This window comes from Triticum dicoccoides, chromosome 7A (genome assembly GCF_002162155.2).
Source record: "Triticum dicoccoides isolate Atlit2015 ecotype Zavitan chromosome 7A, WEW_v2.0, whole genome shotgun sequence".
NCBI classification, from domain to species: Eukaryota; Viridiplantae; Streptophyta; class Magnoliopsida; order Poales; family Poaceae; genus Triticum; species Triticum dicoccoides.
The window spans coordinates 458439882-458463195 of record NC_041392.1 but is presented as its reverse complement, the minus strand read 5'-3'; the positions used below and the strand labels follow the sequence as shown (position 1 = coordinate 458463195).

General features: G+C 46.3%; 1 protein-coding gene across 1 annotated transcript; it reads right to left on the bottom strand.

The window, feature by feature from the left end:
* Positions 1-20326: 20326 nt before the first annotated feature.
* LOC119330962 (auxin-induced protein 15A-like) lies at positions 20327-21107 on the bottom strand. The gene has a single exon (XM_037604112.1). The coding sequence runs from the start codon at positions 20863-20865 to the stop codon at positions 20569-20571; it is 297 nt and encodes a 98-aa protein (XP_037460009.1). The 5' UTR covers positions 20866-21107; the 3' UTR covers positions 20327-20568.
* Between the last annotated feature and the right edge of the window lie 2207 nt (positions 21108-23314).

Below are 23314 nucleotides of genomic sequence, written 5' to 3'. Positions count from 1 at the left end.
ATATACAATACTTAGATAAATAATCAAAGTTTTTGTATAAAAAGTAATATGTGCAACATACCTCGTTGGTTGACCCACTGCTTGTATGGTAAAGGTGTCAACACTAATCCGGAGTGTTGATAACTCCGTCCTTATTTTGTCGGTTTATCATAATAAACCGTACCGGGAGATAATAACCATCGGGTTTTCTTTATAACACTGGCAATTTAGTCAAACAAGACCGGGGTAAGGAACGCTAGTTTGTAACTGACCATGTACTGACAACGTGGAGTTGAAAGTCAAGCTGGGCCAAGGAGACCGGTTTATCCGAACATATTATGAACCTCAATAAAGGCAGAAAACTTAAAAAAGGACTCAAAAAAGAAATATGCGAGGCTTTTTACAAGCTGCCAGGCTCCAAATCGAGGCTTTTCATGGGCTGCCAGGCCTCTGAGTTAAACCGTTTAACAAAGCCTTTTAAGATGGGCCTCCAATTAACCAATCGTCGTTTTAACTTTGATAAGTTCAGGGTCTGTAAAAGATTGACTTGTTAAATGTTCGGCGGGTCATACCAGGATTACCTGGACATGAGTGGCTTACTTGATGAAGGCAGGTTAACCCGGGGTTTTAGGTGAATACACCAGGCTTCCAAGCCGTGGCTTGATAGCCAATTACAAGGGTCCTTTCAAACTCTTTGTTGCTTTGCAAAAAGAGCCCCCAAGTAACTTTGTGAGTTGTGCTCAGTGGGTGCCCATGTTTGAGTTTGTGCTTTGTGCAACACTCTCTTTGGCCCCATATAATTTCCTTTGTGGCTAAACGCCTATCAAGAGGTGTAGCTATGGTGTGATAATAACCGAGCCCCCTAGTGATATCCCTTTGTGGTTTCAAACCGATCAAGAGGTGTAGCTACGGTTCAGATATGACCAAGCCCCCTAGTGATTTTCTTTATATCCGTGCGGCTGCAGAGACCGGTTTAACAAAAAACTCCGCTTTGTCAGTAGAAACTCTTGTAAGCACACACATGATGTAAAAAGAACAGAGACCCCGCTTTAATGGAGGATCCGGTTTATTATATAATATATACATCGTCATAAATATGTACATATGAAGAGCCTATGGCTCAAGTATAGTAAGGCCTAAGAAGAGCTATGTTCCACGGCCGCTTGGTCTTCTCCTCCGATTTACGTGAGTCTTTGTGCTCTCGAACATCAATGAGGTAGTATGACCCGTTGTGCAGATTCTTGCTGACCACAAAAGGTCCTTCCCAAGGTGGGGATAATTTGTGCATATCAGTTTGATCCTGGATGAGCCGGAGCACCAAATCGCCCTCTTGAAAGGTTCTGGTCTTAACCCAGCGGCTATGATAACGTCGGAGATCCTGTTAATAAATCGCCGAACGTGCTGCTGCAAGATCACACTCCTCATCTAACAGGTCCAGAGAATCCTGACGTGTTGTCTCATTATCCGCTTCAACATAAGCTGCCACCCGGGGCGAGTCGTGATGGATGTCACTAGGGAGAACCGCCTCCGCTCCATAAACCATGAAGAAAGGTGTGTAACCCGTCGATCTATTAGGTGTGGTGTTGATGCTCCATAACACAGAAGATAATTCCTCCACCCAACAACCCGGTGTCCGCTTCAAAGGAACCATAAGCCGGGGTTTAATACCTCTCAAAATTTCTTGATTTGCCCTCTCCGCTTGACCATTAGATTGGGGGTGAGCCACCGATGCTATATCAAGCCGGATGTGCTCATGTTGGCAAAATTCCTCCATCTCTCCTTTTGACAGATTAGTACCATTATCAGTTATAATACTGTGTGGAAAGCCGAACCGGAATATCACCTTTTTGATGAATTGAACCGCCATGGCCGCATCACACTTACTGACTGGTTCTGCTTCCACCCATTCGGTGAATTTATCAACTGCCACTAACAAGTGGGTCTTTTTGTCCTTGGATCGCTTGAAGGGTCCAACCATATCAAGCCCCCAAGTCGCAAACGGCCAAGTTATTGGAATCATCCTCAACTCCTGAGCCGGAATGTGAGCACGGCGTGCGAATTTTTGACAACCGTCACATCTCTTGACTAAATCCTCCGCATCAGCATGAGCTGTTAACCAGTAAAAACCGTGGCGAAAAGCTTTAGCAACCAACGACTTTGAACCGGCATGGTGACCACAATCCCCTTCATGGATTTCTCGCAAAATCTCACAACCCTCTTGAGGAGAGACACAATGCTGAATCGCCCCTTATACGCTGTAACGGTGTAACTCTCCGTTGAGTATGGTCATTGATTTGGAACGCCGGATTATCTGTCGGGCCGAAGTTTCATCCTCTGGTAACTCGCCCCGGTTCATGTAAGCCAGATATGGGATTGTCCAATCCGGTATGACATGCAAGGCCGCCACCAATTGAGCCTCCGGATCAGGAATAGCCAACTCTTCCTCTGTTGATACTTTGACTGACGGATTATGCAATACGTCAAGAAAGACATTTGGTGGAACCGGTTTCCGCTGAGAACCAAGGCGACTTAAAGCGTCCACCGCTTCGTTCTTTCGCCGGTCTATATGGTCCACCTGATAACCCTTGAAGTGACCAGCCACTGTGTCCACCTCTCGCCGATATGCAGCCATGAGTGGGTCTTTAGAATCCCAAGTGCTAGACACCTGTTGAGCCACCAGATCTGAATCCCCAAAGCACTTGACCCGGCTTAAGTTCATTTCCTTAGCCATCCGAAGACCGTGGAGTAATGCCTCATATTCAGCTGCATTGTTAGTACAAGGGAACATTAAACGGAGGACATAACAAAACTTGTCACCTCATGGGGAAGTTAGTATGACTCCAGCCCCCGAGCCCTCCAACTGCCTGGATCCATCAAAGTGAATAGTCCAATACGTATTATCTGGCTTCTCCTCTGGTGCCTGCAACTCCGTCCAATCATTGATGAAGTCCACGAGTGCCTGGGATTTGATCGCTGTGCGAGGTATATATTTGAGCCCGTGAGGTCCAAGCTCAATAGCCCACTTGGCAATCCGGCCAGTTACTTCTCTGTTTTGAATGATATCTCCCAGAGGGGCAGAACTGACCACTGTGATAGGATGGCCCTCGAAATAATGTTTAAGATTTCGGCTTGCCATAAACACTCCATAAACCAGCTTCTGCCAATGTGGATACCGCTGCTTTGATTCAATGAGTACTTCACTGATATAATAAACCAGCCGTTGAACCAGATATTCCTTGCCAACTTCCTTGCGCTCCACCACAATAGCCACGCTAACAGCTCGGGCATTAGCAGCCACATATAGCAATAATGGCTCCTTATCGATCGGTGCTGCAAGCACAGGCGGTTCAGCTAACTGCCTCTTCAGATCCTCAAACGCTTTATCAGCTGCCTCGCTCCAGACAAAATTATCTGTTTTCTTGAGCATCTGATATAAAGGGATAACCTTCCCCCCAAGACGACTGATAAACCGGCTCAAAGCCGCAATCCAGCCGGCCAGACGTTGAACGTCATTGATACATGCTGGTTTAGCCAAAGATGTAATTGCTGAATTTTTTTCCGGATTAGCCTCAATGCCTCTATTTGACACCAGAAAACCCAAGAGTTTACTCGCTGGTACACCAAAGACACACTTTTCCGGATTGAGCATCATCTTGTAAACCCAGAGGTTGTCAAAGGTTTCTCTCAAATCGTGTATTAATGTTTCCTCCTTTCTGGACTTTATCACAATATCATCCACATATGCATGAACATTGCACCCAATCTGCTTATGAAGACAATTCTGAACACAACGCTTGTAAGTCGCCTGGGCACTCTTGAGCCCAAAGGGCATGGAGACATAGCAGAAGGCTCCAAAGGGAGTTATGAAAGTTGTCTTCTCCTGGTCCTTAACTGCCATTTTGATCTGATGATAACCAGAGTAAGCGTCCAGAAAACACAAACGGTCACAACCTGCCGTAGCATCAATGATCTGATTGATCCGAGGGAGGGCAAAGGGGTCTGCAGGACAAGCTTTGTTCAAGTCTGTGTAATCTACACACATACGCCAAGTGCCATTTTTCTTAAGAACCAGCACCGGATTAGCCAACCACTCTGGGTGAAAGACTTCCACGATAAACCTTGTGGCCAACAACCGAGCTACCTCTTCACCGATAGCCTTACGCCTTTCTTCATTGAAGCGACGGAGAAATTGCCGGACCAGTTTAAACTTGGGATCAATGTTAAGTGTGTGCTTAGCGAGTTCTCTCGGAACACCTGGCATGTCAGAAGGTTTCCATGCAAAGATGTCCCGGTTCTCACGGATGAACTCGATGAGCGCGCTTTCCTATTTGGGATCCAGGTTAGCACTGATGCTGAACTGCTTGGATGAATCGCCAGGAACAAAATCAACCATCTTCGTATCTGTGGCTGATTTAAACTTCAACGCCGGATCATGCTCCATAGTTGGCTTTTTCAAAGAAGTCATATTTGCCGGATCAACTTGGTCCTTATAAAACTTCAATTCCTCCGTGGCACAAACCGACTCAGCATAAGCCGCATCACCTTCCTCACATTCCAAAGCGATCTTCCTACTCCCGTGTACTGTGATGGCCCCCTTATGACCTGGCATTTTAAGCTGTTCATAAACATAACACGGCCTCGCCATGAACTTAGCATAAGCCGGTTGTCCGAACAAAGCGTGATACGGACTTTTGATTTTCACCACCTCAAAAGTCAATGTTTCTGACCTTGAATCATAGTCATCTCCAAAATCCACCTCTAAGGCTATCTTGCCTACTGGATATGCAGACTTACCAGGCACCACACCGTGAAAACAGTGTTTGACGGTTTAAGACTCTTATATGTCAACCCCATACGATGGAAGGTATCATAATATAGAATGTTGATACCGCTGCCCCCATCCATGAGTACCTTCGTGAACTTATATCCCCCAACTTGAGGGGCCACCACTAGGGCCAAGTGACCCGGATTGTCAACCCGGGGTGGGTGATCCTCTCTACTCCATAAAATGGGTTGCTCATACCAGCGCAAATACTGAGGCACCGCCGGTTCAACAGAGTTTACTGCTCTCTTGTGAAGCTTCTGATCACGCTTACACAAGCTAGTGGTGAAGACATGATATTGCCCACTATTTAGCTACTTAGGATTGCTCTGATAACCTGACTGCTGCTGCTGCTGCTGCTAGTTCCCTGATGGTTGTAACCTCCCTGGTTGCCTTGGTGCCCTTGATTGATGTGTCCGGTTTGATTGCCCTGAAATCTTGAACCGGAACTGCCACCTCCGTAACCCGGCCCATGGAAACCACCTCCTGAACCGCCAGGCGGGCCATTATCGTATTGGAACATATTGGAGTTCTTGAAATCTCGCATGATATAACAATCCTTCCAAAGATGCGACACTGGCTTCTCCTTTGATCCATGCTTTGGACAGGACTGATTTAACAGGCGCTCCAAATTGGGTCCTGAACCTCCGCCCCTCTGGGGCTGCTTGCCCTTACGGCGCTGGCCATTCTCTTGAGCATTGGTGTTAGAGACAAAGTCCAAGCTGTTGTCATCTTTTCGCTTACCACTGTTCCCATGGCCTGCCGGATTATGCTGCCGACCCTTGTTATTTGATACTAGTTCAGTTGCTAAGAGTAGTAACTCGAAACGGGAGTTGCAAAATAAACAAAGACTAGTTGAGGACGATGTGACGATGTGTGTTGGAAATGATTCCAAGGTTGATAAGATCACAATGGCACACTCCCTTTACCTTCGGGATTAGTGTTGAACCTAAAATAAATGTTACTTGGTGTTTGCGTTGAGCATAATATGATTGGATCATGTTTATTGCAATACGGTTATTCATTTAAATCAAAGAATAATTGTTATTCTGTTTACATGAATCAAACCTTCTATGGTCATACACCCAAGGCGAATGGTTTATTGAATCTCAATCGTAGTGATACACATATTTATAATATTGAAGCAAAAAGATGCAAAGTTAATAATGATAGTGCAACCTATTTGTGGCACTGCCGTTTATGTCATATTGGTGTAAAGCGCATGAAGAAACTCCATGCTGATGGACTTTTGGAATCACATGATTATGAATCACTTGATGCTTGCGAACCATGCCTCATGGGCAAGATAACTAAGACTTCGTTCTCCGGAACAATGGAGCGAGCAACTGACTTATTGGAAATAATACATACTGATGTATGCGATCCTTTAAGTGTTGAGGCTCGCGGCGAGTATTGTTATTTTCTGACCTTCATAGATGATTTGAGCAGATATGGGTATATCTACTTAATGAAACATAAGTCTGAAACATTTGAAAAGTTCAAAGAATTTCAGAGTGAAGTGGAAAACCATCGTAACAAGAAAATAAAGTTTCTACGATCTGGTCGCGGAGGCGAATATTTGAGTTACGAGTTTGGTCTTCATTTGAAACAATGTGGAATAGTTTCGCAACTCACGCCACCTGGAACACCACAACATAATGGTGTGTCCGAACATTGTAATCATACTTTATTGGATATGTGCGATTTATGATGTCTCTTACCGATTTACCACTATCATTTTGGGGTTATGCATTAGAGACAGCTGCATTCACGTTAAATAGGGCACCATCTAAATCCGTTGAGATGACACCGTATGAACTATGGTTTGGCAAGAAGCCAAAGACATCGTTTCTTAAAGTTTGAAGTTGCGATGCTTATGTGAAAAAGTTTCAAACTGATAAGCTCAAACCCAAATCGGAGTAGTGCATCTTCATATGATACCCAAAAGAAACTGTTGGGCACACCTTCTATCACAGATCCAAAGGCAAGATATTTTGTTGCTAAGAATGGATCCTTTCTAGACAAGGAGTTTCTCTTGAAAGAAGTGAGTGGGAGGTAAGTAGAACTTGATGAGGTAATTGTACCTTCTCCTGAATTGAAAGTAGTTCATCACATGAATCAGTTCCAGTGATTCCCACACCCATTAGTGAGGAAGCTAATGATGATGATCATGAAACTTCAGATCAAGTTACTACCGAACCTCGTAGGTCAACCAGAGTACGGTCCGCACCAGAGTGGTACGGTAATCCTGTTCTGGAAGTCATGTTACTAGACCATGATGAATCTACGAACTATGAGGAAACGATGATGAGCCCAGATTCCACTAAATGGCTTGAGGTCATGAAATCTGAGATGGGATCCATGTATGAGAACAAAGTATGGACTTTGATTGACTTGCCCGATGATCGCTGAGTCATTGAGAATAAATGGATCTTCAAGAGGAAGACGGACGCTGATAGTAGTGTTACTATCTACAAAGCTCGAATTATCGCAAAATGTTTTTGACAAGATCAAGGTGTTGACTACAATGAGATTTTCTCACTTGTATCGATGCTTAAAAGTCTGTCCGAATCATGTTAGAAGTTGCTGCATTTTATGAAATCTGGCAAATGGATGTCAAAAGTGCATTCCTTAATGTATTTCTTAAAGAAGAGTTGTATATGATGCAACCAGAAGGTTTTGTCAATCCTAAAGGTGCTAACAAAGTGAGCAAGCTCCAGCGATCCATCTATGGACCGGTGTAAGCATCTCGGAGTTGGAATATATGCTTTGATAAAGTGATCAAAGCATATGGTTTTATACAGACTTGCGGTGAAGCTTGTATTTACAAGAAAGTAAGTGGGAGCACTACAACATTTCAGATAAGTATATGTGAATGACATATTGTTGATCGGAAATAATGTAGAATTTTCTGGAAAGCATAAAGGAGTGTTTGAAAGGAGTTTTTCAAAGAAAGACCTCGGTGAAGCTACTTACATATTGAGCATCAAGATCTATAGAGATAGATCAAGACGCCTGATATATTTTCAATGAGTACATACCTTGACAAGATTTTGAAGTAGTTCAAAATAGAACAGTCAAAGAAGGAGTTCTTGCCTGTGTTGCAAGGTGTGAAGTTGAGTAAAGACTCAAAACCCGACCACGGCAGAAAATAGAAAGAGAATGAAAATTCATTCCCTATGCCTCAGTCATAGGTTCTATAAAATATGCTATGATGTGTACCAGACATATTGTGTACCTCACCATAAGTTTGGCAAGATGGTACAATAGTGATCCAGGTTCCAGGAGTGGATCACTTGACAACGGTCAAAAATATCCTTAGTGGAATAAGGAAATGTTTCGGTTATGGAGGTGACAAAGAGTTCGTCGTAAAGAGTTACGTCGATGCAAGCTTTGACACCGATCTGGATGACTCTAAGTCTCGTTTTAGATACATATTGAAAGTGGGAGCAATTAGCTAGAGTAGATCCATGCAAAGCATTGTAGACATAGAAAATTTGCAAAATACATATGGCTCTGAATGTGGCAGACCCATTGACTAAAATTTTCTCACAAGCAAAATATGATCACTCTTTGGGTGTTAATCACATAGCGATGTGAACTAGATTATCGACTCTTGTAAACCCTTTGGGTGTTAGTCACATGGAGATGTGAACTAATCACATAAAGATGTGAATTATTGGTGTTAAATCACATGACGATGTGAACTAGATTATTGACTCTAGTGCAAGTGGGAGACTGAAGGAAATATGCCCTAGAGGCAATAATAAAGTTGTTATTTATATTTCCTTATATCATGATAAATGTTTATTATTCATGCTAGAATTGTATTAACCGAAAACTTAGTACACGTGTGAATACATAGACAAACAGAGTGTCACTAGTATGCCTCTACTTGACTAGCTCGTTAATCAAAGATGGTTAAGTTTCCTAGCCATGGACAAAGAGTTGTCATTTGATAAGCGGGATCACATCATTAGAGAATGATGTGATTGACTTGACCCATATGTTAGCTTATTACGATGGTCGTTATAGTTTCATTGCTACTGCTTTCTTCATGACTTATACATGTTCCTCAGACTATGAGATTATGCAACTCCCGAATACCGGAGGAACACCTTGTGTGCTATCAAACGTCACAACGTAACTGGGTGATTATAAAGATGCTCTACAGGTGTCTCCGATGGTGTTTGTTGAGTTGCCATAGATCGAGATTAGGATTTGTCACTCAGTGTATCGGAGAGGTATCTCTGGGCCCTCTCGGTAATGCACATCACTATAAGCCTTGCAAGCATTGTGACTAATGAGTTAGTTGCGGGATGATGCATTACGGAATGAGTAAAGAGACTTGTCGGTAACAAGATTGAACTAGGTATTGAGATACCGACGATCGAATCTCGGGCAAGTAACATACCAATGACAAAGGGAACAACGTATATCGTTATGCGGTTTGACCGATAAAGATCTTCGTAGAATATGTGGGAGCCAATATGAACATCCAGGTTCCGCTATTGGTTGTTGACCGGAGACATGTCTCGGTCATGTCTACATAGTTCTCGAACCCATAGGGTCCGCACACTTAACGTTCGGTGACGATCGATATTATGAGTTTATGTGTTTTGATGAACCGAAGGTTGTTCGAAGTCCCGGATGTGATCACGGGCATGACGAAGAGTCTCGAAATGGTCGAGACATAAAGATCGATATATTGGATGACTATGTTCGGAGATCGGAATGGTTCCGAGTGAGTTCGGACATTAATCGGAGTACCGGGGGGTTACCGGAACCCCCCGGGGAGTATATGGGACCTAATGGGCTTTAGGGGAGAGAGGGAGGGGCTGCCTAGGGCAGGCCGCGCCCCCCCAAAGCCTAGTCCGAATTGGACTAGGGGGGAGGGGCGGCGCCCCCTCCTTCCTTCTCTTCTCTCTTCCCTTTCCTACTCTCCTACTCCTACTACATGGAAAGGGGGGAATCCTACTCCCGGTGGGAGTAGGACTCCCCAGGGTGCGCCATAGTAGAGGGTCAGCCCTCCCCCTCCTCCACTCCTTTATATACGGGCAGGGGGGCACCCCATAGACACACAAGTTGATCATTCATCCTTTAGCCGTGTGCGGTGCCCCCCTAACCATAATTCACCTCGGTCATATCATCGTAGTGCTTAGGGGAAGCCCTGCGACGGTAGCATCATCATCACCGTCATCACGCCGTCGTGCTGATGAAGCTCTCCCTCGGCACTCAGCTGGATCGAGAGTTCGTGGGACGTCACCGAGCCGAACGTGTGCAGATCGTGAAGGTGCCGTACTTTCGGTACTAGGATCGGTCGATCGGGAAGACGTACGACTACATCAACCGCGTTGTCATAACGCTTCCGCTTACGGTCTACGAGGATACGTGGACAACACTCTCCCCTCTCATTGCTATGCATCATCATGATCTTACGTGTGCGTAGGAATTTTTTTAAAATTACTGCGTTCCCCAACACTTCACAACACGTCTCATTGCCTGGCTTCGCCGGCGTCCCCTTGATGGGGTGGTCACTTGGTGATCTTTGTCATTCTTTCTTTGGGCGTGTTTGTGCTAAGATCCTAGCAAACGTTTTTGCTTGTGTGTTACTTGATGTTTGGACTGGTTGGTCGCTTTATCTATAAAGTGGCGAAAGCTTATTTCGAGAGCGTCTTTCCTATTTATGCATCTAGTTTACTTACACTGCTACTTTGTTGCATGCTTTCTTCTATTTCGATAACTTTGTCTCAACACTGAATGCACACTTAGCCTTGCTTCTGTTATGTAAATATTTATTTGTACGGCTTAGTTCCTATTTCATTGAAGAATTAGCTTCCTTCTAAGAATTTGATAAAAATCTTCCATTTACCCCCTCTGGTCAATTAAACGGTCTTTTGATAAGAGCAAGGCGTTTTCTTGTTCTGTGTAATTTTGGTTTAACCACATGAAGTTTTAGATTGTAAATTTCCATCCATTCCAATCTCTTGCTATAATTCCTTTGTTTTTCTGAGCAGGACGTCTCGGAGACCGAGCTCCTTAGAGGATGAAATTTTGCAAAATAAAAATAAAATTTTAGTTTCAAAAAATTCCGAAAAAATACAAGGATGCAATGTATATATGTGTAAATTTTTAAGATGAAATGCCTTGAATATCAAGCTGCACAAAATACTTTAACAATGAACAATGCATGTGTTAAAAAGCCACATTTTATTGTGTAGCTCTCATTTTAACATATTTCTTCATGAGGAATGTACATTATGTCTATGGTATACATGCATTTTCTCAAAAATATTTGAAATGTAAGTATGAATTTTGAATTTTCAAAATACAGACTCCATGGAGCTCGGTCTTGTTTTGGCAGTTTTAGTTTTTTCCGCGCCGGCAAACACTGTTACATTCAAAATTTATGTAATTTTATAATTCCAGAGGAGACAAGAGGACATAGCACTATATCATATGTTTTTCTATAAGCCGCCTCTCGTATTCATTAGAGATTTTAAATTAGCTATGAAATAACTATTTAGAAGTCTCAACAAATTTAAGCGGCGGCTTATTATTTAAGCTGGGGAGAGACAGCTTATTTTTTAAGCCGCCAAACGAACGGACCCTAAGGGCCCGCTCGGCAAACCACCGCTCTTTGAAATACTCCCTCCGGTCCTTTTTAGTTCGCGTATAAGATTTGTGTGAAGTCAAACCTCGTAAACTTTAACCAAGTTTATAGAAAAAAATACCAACATTCAGAATGTGAAATCAACAACATTAGATGCGTCATGACTTTAATTTTCATATTATATAAATTTAGCATTGTAGATGTTAATATTTTTTCATATAAATATGGTCAAACTTTACGAAGTTTGACTTCAAACAATTTTTATATACAAAATAAAAAGAACCGGAGGGAGTATCAGGATCTACGGAGCTACTGTTTGTTCGCTCCAATATTTTAAACTACTGCTCCGTCGGCTCCCGGAGCAGAGTCGTGGAGCCAGAGGAAATCCGAACGGGCCTTAAGTTAAAGCTTCGGGCATTGTGCTGGAGTACACTTTCCTTAGGTTAAGCAGACATGCCATGTGGCTCGGATGGAAAACTACAGTAGTACATGAACGCACTGCCGCTCATTTCTTCCCGGAGCGTCGTCCAGAAACAACCGCATTGACAATCGACCACTGTGCTGCTGCCTAGCTACTTGTCCCTTGAATGCCAAGTTGACAAACGGCGATCGCTGCGTATTCATGGAGAACGGGAGGGTTCGGTTGATCGGCTCACATGAGCAATTACTCGTGTGTCAAGAAAGTCTGAATCTGAGACCCCATAGATGAGATCGGCATACAGATAAGATACGGTCCTGGTACACGAGAGCGTTGCATATTTAGTGCTCTGCGCGCCATTCGGAGAGCACCATGGCAACGACTGTCGGCTCGCTAATTTGGACCCGTCACCTGACCTGATGGAATGGTTCGGTGGTGGGAGTGAGGGTTTCCGTCGCCGCTGCAGTCGGCGATGCATTTCATTTTTGTCGGATCAACCGGTGATACTCTAAAGTCTACTGAATATTGTATATAATGATCAATCTGTAGAATATTGTACATGATGATCTGGCAGCACATTACCTTTGTCATGATATATATCTTGACGCAAGTGTTCCTTTCTCAAAACCAGGGGCTCTTGCTTCAGCTCATCAATCAACATGTGACACGGTGGGCGGAGCAATGATAGAAAGATATACATAACCCACATATCAATCTATAAGTGTGTGGTATACTCGGAACATATCCTCACTTTATAAATAAAACCACACGGCCGAGCAATACATGGTATTGAGATAATTCTTATGCACGCTGGTAAAAAGAACCCCACAAAACAAGCCGAACATGCTAAGAAGCATCGGGAGTGCACTACTAGACGCCTCCAGCAAGCTGTTGAGACATGAGAGGCCAGACCGCTGCAAGACACGACCAAGGACGCTTACGACAAGCGAACAAGCGCCGCCTGAAACAAACCACCTAACTTCATCGCATCATCACCACGAAACTGATGTCGGAGAGGAGAGGACCCTCTACCCTCTTGCTCCAGATCAAGGAGCGCCGATCGTGCTGGCAAGCAGAAAGGACAGAGAGAAGAAGTTGTCCCGTGTAAAAGATAGGTGCAAACGAAACCCTTGAGTTTGAGGATGAGAGCTTGTTCGCCGAGGCAGCTACCGTGACTGATGTTGATATGCACGAGGGTGATGACAACGCGGGAGTTGAGGAGAATCCGGTCGCTGATCCTGGTCGAGAGATGTCCGAGGGACTGGGGTCTGATGCTCAGACGACCGGAGACGGGACCGCTCCACATTCGACGGTGCCTTTGACCACTCTGAGATTTGGGTCTATCGAGCCTGCTTCTGCACCTCCGAGACTGTGGAGTGAGCGGGTGGAGTCGTTTGAGGCTTTTGAGCTCACGTTACCCGCGTTGGACTTTGAGGATGCGTCCGGTCTTGTCCTTGGGACTTCGCCGACCTCGGTCAAGGGAAAGGAGGAGGAGGCTCCCTCTATGGTTGTTGTTCCCCCTCTGATTGTGGGTCCGGCAGCGGAGGGTGATCGCTCAGGGGGTTCGAGGCAGGTGACCTCGGAGCCTTCTTCTCCTCGCGCCCCGGACGAGATTTCCGTGCTGGAGGCTGTATCTTCGGGAGGGGGTCCGGGGCGGGTGGCCTCGCCACCTTCTTCACCTCTCGCCAGGCCGGGACTGCAGGCGGCAGGTCCGATCCTTGGAGGGGGCTCGGGGCAGGTGGCCTCGGGGCCTTCTTCTCCCTCGGTGCTTAGGGGGCCCGCCCTTCAGATGGCGCCGGCGAGCACCCTGGGCCGGCGGCTGAGGTGGATGGGGAGCATGGGCAGGCGGCCAATGCTACCCCATCAACCGACTCGGTGCCGTCTCCCTGCCGTGAAGACCGGTTGAGTGTCCGGGGTATGGCAGGAGGTCATTCCCCGGGCAACTTCACTCGGGAGGAGGTGATAGCGTTTGGCGGGATTCCGGATCCGGTTTCCGAGGGGCGACGGTTGAGCTGCTGCCTTTAGGACCATCCGGAGGTGGACGATATGCAGCAGCGGTGCGCCATGAGGGCGGCCAAGCTTCGTGACGTTCAGGTCACTACTGGTATGTCGGTTAATACATCTAATTCTATCTTGCATTTTTCCAACTATGAGATTGTTGATAATGCAAACCAATTAGGGATTTCACTAGGTAGTAATGAAGGTGAAATTTCTAATTCCGTAAATGATTTACTGGATTTAGAGGCCGAGAGGGCCTTAGATATGATTCGTAACTTAGCCGCCGTCAAACCCATGAATGATTCCGATATTGATGCTTGGGGGGTCCGGGTGCTTGATAATTTTTGTGCCGATCTCGCTAATCCCCTCTCTGAGCCTGAGGAGGAGGATGAGAGTGTTGAGATTGCGGTAGTAAGACCTCCTGAGCCTGGTTGTGAGGACCGGCTGGAGAGTAAGATCAGCACTAAGCGCAAATGGAAGCGGAAGATTTACCCGTCCTCTGCAGTTCGTAGGAGTGCTAGGATACGCACGGCCAAAAAATTCCATGACGAGATATGAAAGGAATCTTTTGGAATAGCAGAGGTCTCAAGGACTTGGCTAAAAGAAGGTTTCTTGCAGATGCGTCTATCGAGCATAGATTGAATTTTATTGCTTTGTCGGAAACTGGTAGAGAAAATTTCTCACCACAATTTCTCAATACTTTGTCGGGTGGTATTGAGTTCGACTGGCACTGTCTGCCGCCGCCAGGAAGATCGGGTGGGACCACAATTTCTCAATACTTTGTCGGGTGGTATTGAGTTCGACTGGCACTGTCTGCCGCCACGAGGAAGATCGGGTGGGATCCTACTCGGTGTTAGATGCGAGTCTCTCGAAGTTCGAAGTGTGGTCATGGGAGATTTTGCTGTTAAGTTCTGGGTGCGGTCCAAGGCTGATGGATTTGACTGGGCTCTGGTGGCGGTGTATGGTGCCGCACAGCCAGAATTCAAACCGGATTTCTTGCCTGATCTAGTTAGGGTGTGCGGATCTGAGCAGCTCCCAATCCTAGTAGGAGGGGACTTTAACATCATTAGGAGGCGTGATGAGAAGAATAATGATAACATTGATGGGAGATGGTCGTTTATGTTTAACACTATCATTGAAAGCTTGGATCTGAGAGAGATTGAGCTTTCAGGTAGGAAGTTCACATGGGCTAACGCAATGCCAAATCCAACGTTTGAAAAGTTGGATCGGGTATTGGCAAGTGTCGAATGGGAATAGAAGTTTCCCTTTGTAACAGTGCAGGCTCTCTCTCGTGGTATTTCTGACCACACGCCTTTATTTCTTGACTCTGGAGAGCCTCCCACCCGGGCAACAAGAACTTATTTTCGTTCGAGCTGGCTTGGTTTGAAAGAGAAGGCTTCCTTGATCTCGTAGCCAGAGAGTGGGCTAAGGATGCAGGAGATAGGACTGCCCTTTAGCGCTGGCAAAATAAGATTAGGCACCTGAGAAGCTTCCTACGTGGGTGGGCTAAACATCTTAGTGGGATTTATAAGGTTGAAAAGGAACGACTCCTTACCCCTATTCAGGCCTTAGATGTAAAAGCAGAAACCACAATTCTGCCAGTCGCAGAGCTTCATGCCAAGCTTGACGCAGAAATGAGGCTGAAAGAACTTCTTCGTGAAGAAGAATTAAAGTGGGCACTGCGGGCCAAGGTTCGAAGAGTTGTTCAGGGGGGCGCGAACACTCAATTCTTCCACATGATTGCTAATGGCAAACACAGGAAGAAGAGAATCTTTCAGCTTGAGCAAAATGAGGGTACGATTATTGGCCAGGAGAACCTAAAGTTATATATTACTGAGTACTACAAACAATTGTTTGGACCCCTAGAGGATAACTGTGTGCAAGGTTGGAAAAAGCGGTAGGCGTAAGCGAGGCGGTTGGCCTTCGCCTAGTGCCTAGGCGGCGCCTAAGCGCTCTAGGCGCGACCTAGGCGGTAATATAGTTTTTACTCATAGTATATTTGTGATTATTATATGGGTGTTGATATTAGTTTAGGGCATATAAATAAGTTAATTACCATCTACGACCATTGGAATCTAACCCATTTGGCATATCAGTATAGTATGTTGCATGATTTCTTGCTTGGGCAGACAATTCCTTACTTGCCCTGCCTAGACCTCCATTTATGCCCTAGGCGAGGCATTTGGCCATCGCCTAGCGCCTAGGCGTGCCTAAGCGCCTCCTAGGCACTGCCTTTTCCAACAGAGACTGTGTGTCTCTGGATGAGTCTAGGGTTGAAGATGTTCCTCAACTTACTGCTGCTGAGAACGATATTTTAGCCCCTCCTTTTTGGAAAAGGAGGTGTTCGAGGCCATTTCACAGATGAAAAATAATAAGGCTCCCGGCCCGGATGGCTTCCCGACAGAGTTTTATAAGAAGTGTTGACATATTATTAAAGGGGACCTGCTGCCGATGTTCCATGATTTGTTCTCAGGACATCTTCAGCTTTTTCAGCTTAATTTTGGAACGATAACCCTGCTTCCTAAGAAGACAGAGGCGGTGAGAATTGAGCAATTCAGGCCCATCTGTCTTCTTAATGTCAGTTTCAAAATTTTTACCAAGGTCGGGACGATTAGGCTCACACAGATTGCACATGCTGTGGTGCAGCCTACTCAAACTGCTTTCATGCCGGACAGGAACATCCTTGAAGGGGTTGTGGTCCTTCATGAAACGCTCCATGAGATTCACACGAAAAAACTTGACATAGTTATTTTCAAGGTGGATTTCGAGAAGGCGTACGATCAAGTCAAATCGCCGTTCCTTCAACAGGTCTTACACATGAAGGGTTTTGATGAAGCTTGGCGACGCCAGGTAGAATCGTTCATGCAAAAAGGGAGTGTTGAAATTAAAGTGAATGACGATATAGGTCATTATTTCCAGACACACAAAGGCCTGAGACAAGGTGATCCTATGTCTCCTATCTTGTTCAATATTGTGGTAGATATGTTCGCGATTCTGATAGGGAGGGCAAAGGAGGCCGGTCAGGTGGGTGGCTTGGTGCCTCATCTAGTTGATGGTGGTGTATCCATCCTGCAGTACGCTGATGATACAATCATCTTTATGGAGCACGACTTGGCAAAAGCGAGAAACATGAAGTTGGTGTTATGCTTATTTGAACAATTGAGTGGATTGAAGATTAACTTTCATAAAAGCGAGTTGTTCTGCTTTGGTAGAGCCAAGGACGAACAAGAGGCTTATAGACAATTGTTTGGATGTGAATTGGGGGCTTTACCTTTTACGTACCTAGGTATTCCCATTCATCATCGTAAGCTAACAAACAAGGAGTGGAAGTGCATCGAGGATCGGTTTGAGAAGAAACCGAGTTGCTGGAAAGGAAAACTCATGTCTTATGGAGGCCGATTGATTCTGATTAATTCGGTGCTCACGAGTATGCCTATGTTTCTTTTATCCTTCTTTGAAGTCCCAGTGGGGGTTAGGAAGAGGCTGGACTTTTATCGATCCCGATTCTTTTGGCAGAGTGATGAACTTGAGAGAAAATACCGACTCGCCAAATGGGATATCATCTGTAGACCAAAGGACCAGGGGGGTCTTGGTATTGAGAATCTTGAAGTCAAGAACAGATGTCTTCTCAGTAAGTGGCTGCATAAGTTGTCAGTTGAGACTGAGGCAACGTGGGCGCAGATTCTTCGTAGTAAATATCTGCAGTCCAAGACTTTATCCCAGGTGACAGTGAGACCAACTGATTCGCCGTTCTGGAAGGGGCTTATGAGAGTCAAAACTGCCTTCTTTAATAGAACAAAGTTTATTGTCGGTAATGGTAATAACACTCGCTTCTGGGAGGATACATGGCTTGGTGAAACGCCTTTGGCGATCCAGTATCCGTCCCTATATCGTATTGTTCAGCGTCGATATTCTCTTGTTGCAACGATAATGCAATCCATTCCTCTTAATATTCAGTTTAGGAGGGTGCTAGTGGGCGAATGATGTGAAGCATGGCTTCATTTGGTGGGTAGACTGATGGAGGTTCAGTTAACTCATCAGCCCGATCAGTTGTGCTGGAAACTTACTTGGTCTGGAGAGTTCATAGTCAAATCGATGTATATCGATATCATTAACTCTAGTGTTATTCCTAGTTCCAAACATGTTTGGAAAGTCAAAGTTCCTTTGAAGATTAAAGTGTTTATGTGGTTTGTGCATAAACAAGTAATTTTAACAAAGGATAATTTGGTTAAGTGCAACTGGACAGGATCTACTAGGTGTAGTTTTTGTGATCGGGATGAGACTATCAAGCACCTCTTTTTTGATTGCTCGTTGGCAAGAGTTTTGTGGCGCTCTGTGCAAATTTCCTTAAACATTACTCCTCCGAATTCGGTCAATGCGTTATTTGGAACGTGACTTGTTGGGATAGAGTCCGAAACAGCTAGACATATTCGTGTAGGGGTATGCGCGTTGTTATGGGCAATTTGGATCTGCAGAAATGATTTGGCTTTTAACAGAACAACAACTATTCATTTTTTGCAGGTTTTATTCCGGGCTACTGCGCTGATCCGTATGTGGTCCTTACTCACTCCGACGGAGGCCAGGGAGCGTTTGGTTACTGGATCTGTCCGGTGGAAGATGGTAGCGCGGGATATCTTCAACCGGTTTGGATGGCGGCCATGTAATAAGATAGGCGATTAGTTTACCTATCTTATCTTTTGCCAGCCGGTTGTGGCTTCTTGGGCCTTTTTGTTATTGGCGTTGTGGCTCTGTGTGAGCTTGTCATTTTTTATTTTGGTGACAGACATTAAGACCTTGTTGAACCTACTTTTTAATAAATGTGGCAGTATGCATCGTTCTGATGCAGAGGCCGGGGAGTCCCTCCTTTTCGAAAAAAAACCCACCAAGAGAAACACGTCATGTGCATGCATCGCTGCCAGCGCCGACGCCGAGGTGCCCAACATTCGCTCGGCCCCTACTACACACCTCCCCGACGGTACTCAAGCCAACATTCGCTTGGCTGCCACCGACGGCGACAACTTCGCCAGGACCACCCGCCACAACGCACCTTGCCACCTACATGGTCGAGGAGCATCGCCAACACTTGTTGCAATGTTGCCCGCTAGAGAGTGAGCCACGAGCTGGCCATTTAGGGCTGCCGCCCCGACGTATAATACCCTAAACCCATGCACCACCACCAATCTACCAATCCGAGGTCACTGGAGGAAACCACCATGCCACTAACAAAGGCTTGGCCCGGCTCAAGCCTGCAGCCACGACCAGATATGGCATGGATCAAACCCGTTGGCGAACCCATCCAGCTATGCCAGATTAAGGCAGGAAGGGACTCATCGGGTGGAGGACCCCACCTACGAGTGGGCGGGAGGTGTCCACAACCGAGCCTCCTCACCTAGGTTGACGTCCTAGACGTTGCCCCTGAACTGGGCGAGCATCACCTCCAGGCGACGGTCCCTGAGCAACTCGCTAAACGAGGTTGGTCACCAAGCCCTTGGTCTCGATCACGCTGCCCACGACGATGGCCAACGACCGACAACTCTAACAACGAATGGCGGCGGCACTGCCGTGGGCTAGGGTTGAGAGAGGGGACAAGGGAGAGAGGATAGGGGAGATGCCCCGCTCCCGCCTACCACCGCCCGAGGCTTTGCCCGACGAGGTGCTGATTAGCGGCGACAAGGAGAGGGAGGATGGAAGGTTAAGGGCCAGCGACGGCGGATTGCCACGTGACAACACGGGGCCTGAAGGGGTTTTTCGTTAAGATATGGAACCACCCCAAGTGTGTGGTATCAGGAGTAGATTGACATTATTCATCATCTACTGCCTATCAATGGTTGTGTACATCGAAATGATGCAGAGACCAGGGTAATCCTTCTTTTTAAAAGAAAATCTACTGCCTATCAAGTTAAGGAAACCATCCACGCAAAAAAAAACTGAGAAAATCATCTACTGCCTAATATCGTGTAATAAAGTGGTGGAATAGTGGTACTGATAGGCAGAGGAAAGCCTGAATTGAACTCACGTCTTCTGAATCGAGTCGCGGACACAGTGGCACTAAATGTATTTAGGCCTCCTTTGGTTTAGAGGAATCTTGTAGGAATTTCATAGGATAGGATTTCTATAGAAAAAATTCCTTTAGAACCCTTTTATTTGTAGGAATGAAATCCTATTCCTATGAAGAAATTCTTCTTATCCTCCATATTTCATAGGAAAATAAACATTAGCCTAGATTCAATGGAAAAAAACATATGACGTGAATTAAAGGGCATCTTCTTTCCTATTCCTACTCATAAGATTTGAGATACATGTCATCTCATTTCCTATGACTTTCTTATTCCTACTATTTTTTTACCCTATGAACCAAAGCAGGCCTTAGCCAGTATTTGTATCCTACGGTATCGTCGTCTCTAGACTGTAGAGTCCTAACAGAAAAACCTTTGGTTCCTATGGTAGAAACTGTAAGCAACCAACATCGAACATCGATCTGGAGAAAATTGCAATGTGATGAGATGAGAGCAGCAGACTTTCTCATATCCCTTAATGTGACGAGTGATTACAGGGTTCAAGCAAATGCAACAGTACATTGATGAGTACTAATGCCAAGTTCCAAGAAGAATTAATCCTCAGCTAATAACACAATGTATCCGTCCTAATGTAGTAATCTAAGCAGCAGTGATCATAACGATGTCTGGACCGGCCGATGCATGCGCCGGCGCCGGTGTGGTCGGATGAGCTGCTATATATCTAGTGGTAGTCCACTGGTGGGGAGGAGGATGAGCAGCCGCCGACGATGTCGGCGAAGTAGCCCTCTGAGCAGGGGATGGTGAGGCCGCCGCCGGCGCGGTGGTCGAAGCCGAACTCGTCCTCCACCCGCTTGAGCAGCACGAGGAAGGACGGGTGCCTCAGGTACGCCGTCGGGATGACGAACCGCTTCCGCTGCTTGCCGACGTAGACCGCGAAGTGGCCCTTGGGCACGTCCGCCGACGCCCGTCCCTTGGCCAGGTGCAGCCTGGCCATGAGCTGGTAGAGCTTCCCCGCCATTGATCCCCTTCCCACTGAGCTTCCAGCAAACAAGACTGAGCTGCTTGTATGTTGTTTCGGTTGCACGAGAAGACTGGAGAAATGGTGAAGAGTGGTGGGAACTGAGGCTAGCCCCGTATTTATAGCTCCGGCATCGGGGTGGAGATACTCTGCTCTGCTCTACCGGAGGTAATCATCAAGAGGCGGGCTGATCTGAGCTGAGCGTGCAGCATGGCGTGCGCTGCAACAAGTTGTGTGGTGGTTTCTTTGTTGCTAAGCTGGACATGGCACATGGGGAGTGCACTGTCCATATCTATGTGTGGGTATCTGCATTGCATGCATTGATATTTTATCAAATCAATCCCCGTGCTATAGCTGGCTGCAGAGACGTGAATGGGCGGGCCAGTGTGTCGAGAGGCGGCAGTACAAGTGCATTGTACGTGCCTCGTACGCACGGTGAGGTGAGGTTGGTGAAGCAGGTCGAGGCTTGGAGAGGCATGCAGCTCCGGCCATGGGCCATGGCTGCCGCTCGTCTCAGCGACACCGCACGCTTGACGCACTTCGGATCCCGACGTGGCGGTGACGAGCCGGTGATCTGAGGCGAAGACCTGTGGCTCTTCTCTGTCGAGGATTTTCAACAAAGAATTATATTTATATATGCTCTTCTTTGTGTTTTGGGTTCGGTTGCCCTTTGGTTTCCAGTTTCTGTAAAATTCGAATGTGTTTCAGTTTTTTTTGTTTGTTTGTAAAATTCGAATGACATGACGTTATATTTTTGTGTTTTGGGAATGGCAGAGTGGTTGAGTTGCGGCCGGCATGATTGCAAGGCCGTCGACGGAATTGATCAAGACCGAAGGGCGTGTGCGAATTGGCCACCCATCCGCCGGCGATCTGCACCAGAGAATTGAAGGCCGTGTGCAAATTGCCTGGATGTGGAAATGGACCAAGGAACACATGGGGGTGCATCATTTGCATGAGCGTTTGGAGCGATGCGACGGATTCTCCAAAGTTCTTGACCAGCAGCGTGCGTGCCTCCATACCGGCCTGATTCTTCTTTCCAGGAATGATGCCGAGCGTCATACAAAACCGGGGGCTACGACAGGGCGAGATCAAACTAGTATCTCCCGGTATTCCTTTGCGTCATCAGTACTAAACAAAATTTGTCTGCCAGCGTGGAAGGCACGAACATTGTTGATGCTGAAATTTTCTAACATTGCCACGGTAGCAGATTTAACAGAAGAGAAGAGGCCGAAGGACCCATAGTTTTTGTTTTTTTTGTTTTTTTATAAATGGCGAAAGAGACAGAGCTGCATTGTACTCCATCGATTCCACTATTAAAGAGGAGTTTTTTCTTTTTGATGAAAATGCAGCATTTCTTCCTTTTGCGGTTAGGGCATCTCCAACGCCGACCCCTAAACTGAATACCGCATTCGTCCTCGATCCAGGGGAGACCAGTCCACAGACAATGATGCGGGAGCCGGCCATCCAAAACTAGCCGCACATGTCCCTTTACATTTTGAAAGAAATTTAACAAATTTTATACATATATTTAAATAAACCGGATAATGTTCATTCATAGTTCGACAATTTTTACATAAAAACGAATGTTTTTCATCTAAACCGGATAATGTTCATTCATAATTCAACAATTTTTACATAAAACGGATGTTTTTCATCTAAACCGGAGCAAATTCATTATATTTGGACGTATTTCAACTAAACCAAACTCTAAACCTAGTCTAAATGACCGCCGACGCCCGTTTTCCATGTCCGGCCGGTCATGAACCCTGAAAAATGAAGCTCCGCCTCCGCAGCCTGCTTGCGACTAATCGTGCGACGATGATGAATCTGCCAAGCTTGGCTTTAACGAAGGGGAGGAGTGGCAGCCTTCCTGGGACCCGAGCGTCGGCGACGTCTCATGCTCTACTCTTCCTTGTTGTCGACGGTGCCAGCAGATGTGCCAGCTTCGTGGTCGTGGTGGCGGGGCACAACCCAGGAAGAGCAGATGACGTCGTCCTCATCCTCGCTCTTGTCGCACTCTTCATTCGCCGCCTCGTGATCTTCTTGAAGGCGGCTTCTAACTCCGCCTAATGGGTGGTCGCGGCGCATGTCACGGGCGGAGCGGTAGGACTCGAGCAACGCCTCCTGCTCGGGCACGTCAACGTCCGGTGCGATGCCCGTGTCGACGGCGATTTGCTCCTCCGCACACTGGTGCTTGTCGAGGAGGCGGAGGTTGTACTCATGGTCGACCTGCACCTGCCGGAACGCAGCCTCCCGCTCTGCCAACACCATCTCAGCGTAGTGAGTACGGGCCCCGCCCATGGTGATGTCGACATTAGTCGGTGAGGACGGGGGCGTCGGCTCGCCTTCAGCCGCCTCTTCCATTGGCGTGTCCGCGGCGCTGGTCTTCGTCTCCCTACCGGCCTGCCGGCTGGTTGCAATGGCAGTAATCTCCTATTGCTAAAAGGAC